The sequence below is a fragment of the Oncorhynchus mykiss genome, chromosome 18 (assembly GCF_057628025.1).
Source record: "Oncorhynchus mykiss isolate SJ-2025 chromosome 18, ASM5762802v1, whole genome shotgun sequence".
Taxonomy (NCBI): Eukaryota; Metazoa; Chordata; class Actinopteri; order Salmoniformes; family Salmonidae; genus Oncorhynchus; species Oncorhynchus mykiss.
Genome location: NC_143039.1, coordinates 55048615 through 55055325, shown reverse-complemented (window position 1 = coordinate 55055325; position 6711 = coordinate 55048615). Strand labels below are relative to the sequence as shown.

At 44.5% G+C, this 6711-nt stretch overlaps 1 protein-coding gene across 1 annotated transcript; it reads left to right on the top strand.

Annotated features, from left to right (window-relative positions):
- The first annotated feature begins 2913 nt into the window (after positions 1–2913).
- On the top strand, positions 2914–5196 carry LOC118941173 (uncharacterized). The gene is made up of 4 exons (XM_036952954.2): positions 2914–3006; positions 3102–3160; positions 3246–4939; positions 5123–5196. The coding sequence occupies exons 1-3, from the start codon at positions 2984–2986 to the stop codon at positions 4772–4774; spliced, it is 1611 nt and encodes a 536-aa protein (XP_036808849.2). The 5' UTR covers positions 2914–2983; the 3' UTR covers positions 4775–4939; positions 5123–5196.
- The last annotated feature ends 1515 nt before the right edge of the window (positions 5197–6711 follow it).

Here is a 6711-nt window from a genome sequence, read left to right as displayed (position 1 = left end):
CTCACACACACACACACACACACACACACACACACGCACACACACACACACACACACACACACAAACACACACACACACACACACACACACACACACACACACACACACACACACACACACACACACACACACACACACACACACACACACACACACACACAGCAAGGATGGAGTGACAAAGTGCGGTGATTAAAGACACAGAGAGCCTGCAATGGCATTTCCATATTCTCAAGGCCGTGCAGAGTTCAACAAAATGCCCCGCTTGACCGTAGCTCGCTCTGAGTGCAGCAACCGTGAGAAAAAGTAGGCCCAAAATTAAGCCTGGCCCTAAATTGCAGGTGCTTTTGGGTGACAGTGAGAGAACCATCAGGGTGAGAAGCACAATTCGACCTCATATATGTTCCTGAGGTCCTCCCGATCTGTGAAAGCCCAACCTTGACTGTGTAGCATTAACCCTTAACAGTTAAAACAATGTGTTTACGTCAAACAGTTTTCAATGACTTCTCTCCCCATTGGAATACATTACATGCACCCCTAAATTCAACCTGCAGCCTATGTGGGTTATGAATGCCGTATGAACCTGTCTTCGATGACAATCCATCAGGCCACTATGAGGTCTACCTGTGTTGATTCTAAGCTTCCTGAAGCAACATGCAATATGAGAATATGTGTTCACGTTCAGCTTCCTGTGGCAACCGGAAGTGCCTTCAAATGATGTCATGTGCGCTGTTTCGAAGGGTTAAAAAGGTCAAATCTTTTTAAAACTTCATATGTGTGATTAAGCAACCCTCATGAACTGTAAATCAGTAATTTTCCCCAACAGATGTCAAAGAAAAGTTCTCTCACACACACACACACACACACACACACACACACACACACACACACACACACACACACACACACACTCACACACACACACACAGCAAGGATGGAGTGACAAAGTGCAGTGCTTAAAGACACACAGAGCCTGCGATGGCATTTCCATATTCTCAATGCACAGTGCATTTGCAACATGATGAAATGGACGTGATGAAATCAACACAACGAGCGATGGAGAGGAACCACTATCACTGCCCGGCCATCCCGAGTTCATCAGGCCAGTCAATTTTGCATTTCTGCAGTATTTTTGAGCATGACAAATTTGCGATGGTAAATGCCCATTGAAACATGGGCATCACAAATTTGTGATGGTAAATGCACATTGAAACATACTCCAAATGCACAGCCGTGCACCTGGTGATTGGAACGGGTTACCAGGAGCACATTTTTTTAATGGTTTTTAATGCCATTACGGGGTAGCAAGGGGTCCACGGTTGGGTAGGGAGCACCCCCCACCTGTGCCCCTTGTCATTTTGGACGTTTTTCAAAAAATCATTAAAAAACAACAGTCCCACTTCTCCCTCATCATACATGACAAATAGACCATCTAGGTTGATTCATGGCTTAACATAGTGCTATATATTATTTTGGCAGTGTAAATGCCTTTTGGACATGGTTCACTGACTTTTGGGTTTGTAAACCGACTTCCATTTATCGTACATGGCAAATGGACGTAACATTCTGGTTTGCCACTTTCAAATCTTTAATATTGCATTTGGACATTTCTTATGGCATTTGGCAAACAAAATAAAACAGTGACTTTTGACTTCCTATGAAATCATATTGCAAATGGACAAAAAAATATGCCCTATGGACAAGTAAAAAAAAATTAAAAAATTGACAAAAGTTTATTCATACAGTTCTTACACATGTGTAATTGACACAAAATCTAAAGAATTTCGAAAAACAGTCAAGAAAGCACTTTTTTAAGGGGGCGATAAGTTTTTGAAAAAATGTTCAATTTTTAAAAATTTTACTCTTGGGTCTTGACTTGTGTTACATTTGCCATATGAAAAATCACAGTGGCGCGCACTCGCCATCTGTTGGATTCTTGGAGTGCTACACTTGGTATTTGCCATATGGCATTTGCAATCAACTTTGATTGAAACGACGCCAAATTGAGTGGTATTGGACACCGTGTATATGTTTCGTACGGTGTCAATGACTTCCCATTCATTTTTGCTTCTTATTCATCCCTTTACATTTGTGTGTATTTGTGTGTATAAGGTAGTTGAAATTGTTAGATTACTAGTTAAATTTTACTGCATAGTCGGAACTAGAAGCACAAGCGTTTCGCTACACTCGCATTAACATCAATGAACAATGAACAAAACAAACAAATCCTGTCAAGAGAATAAATTGTACAAGTTAAATCACTTAAAAGCCAAGTGAGAAATGACACAACATATTTCACAAGCAGCAACTTTTCAGTAGATATGAAACACTTTTTCCCCAAACATTGTAACCAAAATGTATTCCAAAAGCTATGAAGTACTACAGAACCCACAGAGACAACGCAATAGCTGCCAATTCGCTAACGTAGGCTGCTTTTTCACAGGCAGACCAATTCAGATGCTTTTTTTACTCATTTGTCTTTTGACCAATCACATCAGATCTTTTCAAATCAGCTCTTTTTCAGAGCAGATCTGATTTGTCAAAAGACTAATTAGTGAAAAACAAGATTAGAATTGTGCTGCCTGTGTAAACGCTGCCTTACTGCCTTGAATTGTTGATATATCAGCTGAGTGTATATTTATAGCCTGAACAGCCAGTTGTCATCACTGTTTGATTGATTGATCATGTTCATCTGCATGTCATTGTGGTGTCATAACGTTAGCCCTCTTTGTGTGAATTTCAAAAGTCTTTCCTTAACTCTTCGCGTCCTCTGTCCTCACCTTGGTTGTTTTAAAATCTGTCCGCTCCACAAAGACATACAGCTGAGAATGATCAATCAATAAGCCAGTGATTGGATGGCAACTGTAGGTTCAGGCAATAAATACACACCAAGCTGGTACGTCAACTAAGCATGGCAGTAAGGCACTGAGCTACTAATTGCGGAGTTTTGCGTTGTCTGGGCTGTTGGTGGTTTAAGGCTTTGATATGGCTTTTGGAATTAATTTGGGGTAAGATTCTTTGACCAATGTGTTTCAGGTCAACTGCAAGGTTGCTGCTTGTATTTGGAATGTTGATGTGTAATGGCAACTTCTTTTCTTGACAGGATTATGTTCCTTTGCTCATTGTTTGCAGAACACTCCAGTTTTACATGGGCTCCACGTGGTAAGGCATGAACACAAAACGTTGTCACTTTTGTCAGACCAACCTTCAAGTTTGGCACTGAATCTATAACTTCCCTTCTGTTTAGATGCCCAGAGAGTAAGAGGCTATGGGTTTTCTGGCTCTTCCAGAATGGAAGTTGAGCAGAGGCAAACAGGTGGCAGCTATCCCCAGGATCAATTCAGACCAGCCTCTCACACTTCTGGTTCGGTCCAGAGAGAAGCTACTTACCGCGGGACTGGATACAACACACTCGGAGGCTTTGCTTCAAGCTCCCTCCAGCCAGCCCCAAGGGGCTCTGGATCTATCCCCAGCAGCTTTACCTCCGCCCAGACAAAGGGTAAGAGGACCCGTGCCAAGAATACTGACATTAGCCTCTCTGGTTCTATAGCCAGTGGATCCTCTGTCACCCACAACAAGCATCAAACCAAGGCCAGCAGAACCTATGGTCAAAGTGTCACTGACCCCAGTGCATTAAGGCCAGTTTCAAGTTGGGAGGTAAAGCGAATCCAGGCCAACACTCTTCGTACTGTACAGCCTCACTCCGGCAGCTCTGGACTAGTCCAGAATCCTGATGTTGTGTTTAATGTCCAGAGTAGAACTGCCTCTAACCTGAAACCATCTACTCCTAACTATGGCTCTACCCAGAGCGAATTTGTCCAGACTCTGAGTAGAGGAGCTCCCAGGCTCTATGGTCAAACTACCTCCCTCACCCACTATGTCCAGGACCTGAAGCAAGGGAGCAGCTTCCCTTCCCTGGCTTTCAAGGGACCAATGGAGATCTCTGCCCGGTCAATTTCCACTCCTGACCGTAAAGTTCCCTCAAGTGGTTCTTCACAAACTTCATTTAGACCAGGTCCTCTGAGTTTTGGTTCTACTGAAGGTGGGAGTGCAACAAACAGCTACAAGCCTAGCTTCTCCCAAGATGTCATGCAATACCAGAGCAACTCTGCCAGTAGAAGTGTTTCAACTTCCAATCAATATGCCCAAACCTCTGGCCAGAGAATAGATGGAGCCTCTACCTCAAGTCGCGGCATGCCCACTTCTAGCCTGGCCTCTCGCTCCAGTCTTTTTCGCCCCAGCTCTACAGCTAGTGGAAACTCCTATGGCGCCTACAAGCCTGGCTCTGACCTTGGTGCAAGCCCAAGCCTGTTTGCCTCTAACCAAGGTGGAAGGGGTTCAACATACAGCCAGAATCTCCTTGCAAAACCTGCCCAAGGGAAGTACGGACAAATGTCTGCTCAGTGGGGGAGCTACCAGCCCAGCTATGCTGCCAGTAGTGGGCCAGTCTCCAGCCTCTTCAGTTCTACCCAGGCTGCCAGTTCTTCAACATTCATCCAGAATGCTCCTGCCACAGCCCAGAAGCCAAGTGGCTCTAAACCTGTCCCCAGTCAACGCTATCAGCCCAGCTATTTGTTCAATGCAGTGAAGTCCAACACTAGCTCTGCCAGACGTCCCACCCAGAGCCTCTTGTCTAGCAGCTATGGCCCTACCCAGAGCAGGACCGGCAGTGCCAGCTCGATCAACCCTCGCCGCTTTGCCCTGACCATCATGCACAGCATCCCAGAATTGTACGGCGGATCTACAATCCACCGGCTCAAAGACCCTACTCGGTAGGAGTAGTGCCTCCCCTAGCCACTCAACCCAGCTCTTCAAGTGTCAGCAAGCCACAGCCAAACCACTATCTGCCAAGCAGAAAGGCCCTAGCACAACCTAAATTGAGTCCAGAGCTTTAGGGGAGTCCAGAACATGACGAAGTGGGATCTGTAGCCACCAGTTGAGGTGAGATTTCAGTTTCTCTGTATTTTCATGCCATTTGGGCTATTTAGGTTTACATAGGCAGTTCATTGATCTTTGTGCGATTGGCTTAGTCAAAAGATCCGAATTTGGCTGCCTGTGTAAATGCAGCCTTGGCACCTGTCTTTGCTTTCATGTATGCTTGTTACTAATATTTTTGTCTTCTAGGTGCTGTGACCTGGAAGTGTTGTCAGGACTTCTCTACTTCAATTGTTTTAAATAAAATGTACTAATACATAATAGTCTTCATCTTTCTAAGTGTTTCCAGACAAATGTTTTGAATGCCTTCAAAGGGATGTGTGTTGTGGTAGCTAGGTTGCTTGTTCCAGTAGAAGAAATGTTGGCTCTCTGGCATTTGACAGGATCTTTTGCATCACTGGACCTCTGCAATCAATGAGCCTGAATCAGAGTTTTGGGCCTGATGCCCTTAATATTAATGGTGACTCTAATGCACTTGCTTTCTATCTCACTAAACCCTACTGAAAGTTCTCTGAAGTATTTCATTAACCCCCCTCTCCAAAAAAGTAAATGGATTTTTTTTTCCATTGTCTGATCATCCAGAAAATGATACACTACTTGTCACATACGCTGACTACAAGTGTGAATTTTGCCATAATGTTTACTTGCAAGCCCCTTTCATTTTTAAAAATGAATTGTTCAGCAGTCTTATAGCTTGAGATGTCATTAAGCTGTTGAGGAGCCTTTTGGTACTAGACCTGGCACTCCGGAACCGGAACGCAGAAGTTTAACTTGGACTGCAAACGATCAGGATGCTCTTGATGGTGCAGCTGTAAAACCTTCTGGGGACCCATGCCGAATTCTTGTCCGTCTCTTGGGGGGGGGGGGGGGGTTGTCGTACCCTCTTCACGACTGTCTTGGTATGTTTGACCCATGAGAGTTAATTGGCGACGTGGATACCAAGGTACCTAACTTTCGACCTGCTCCATTACAGGCCCGTTAATGGGGGCTTGTTCGGCCCGCTTTTTCCTGTAGTCCACGATCAGCTCCTTAGTCTTGCTCATGTTGAGGGAGAGGTTTTTCTGGTACCACTCTGCCAGTTCTCTAACCTCCCGAAAGGCCGTCTCGTCGGTATCAGGCCAAACATTCCTGTTACTGAGCTCAGCTCCATGTTTCAAAATGAGCTGTACATCTTGCCTCATATCTTATGTTAGCATAGCCAATATACATCTAAGAATATGACTGTCAGAAAGGAAACAGGAATAGCAGCATTGTCATTGGAGTACTTGCATGTGTGGGTTCTATAATGGAATTTCACCTTGCAAACCTTGTACCCAGAATGTCACTAACTGCTTGTTTGTGCCTGCTTGACCAATCTGAATCAAACATCACCAGGTATGCTCCATATGGAGAGACACAGGACACTTTTTCTCTCTTGCTCTTCCCCACCAGTCTGGCAGGTGTCAATCTGATTGATGGGGATCATTACTGCCCCCTGCTGGAAGCGTGTGAGCAGGAGGAGCTAGTGTGTGCCATCAGGCCCCCATCCATGATGAGGATATCTGTCACACTTTCACCCTCACGTCTTATCAGACACATGGCACTGCTAACCAGCCTGGATTAAGATAGTATTAAACATCATTCCATGTCTTCAGATGTGCTTGGCTCAGTGGAACTAATAAAATATTCTTAAGTACAAACCCATATCCTGCCCATCTGGCATTCCAGACAGGATCAAGCAAACACAAAGTATTTGAAAGATATCGAATACTGTTTGATCCCATGTCTGACTAGATTCA

Excerpts from the sequence above, each read along its gene's own strand:
- LOC118941173 (XM_036952954.2), top strand. The coding sequence starts at position 2,984 with ATGGCTTTTGGAATTAATTTGGG. Across the intron at positions 3,007-3,101 it reads GCTTTTGGAATTAATTTGGG|GATTATGTTCCTTTGCTCAT; the intron begins GTAAGATTCTTT and ends TTTTCTTGACAG. Across the intron at positions 3,161-3,245 it reads TTTTACATGGGCTCCACGTG|ATGCCCAGAGAGTAAGAGGC; the intron begins GTAAGGCATGAA and ends CCTTCTGTTTAG.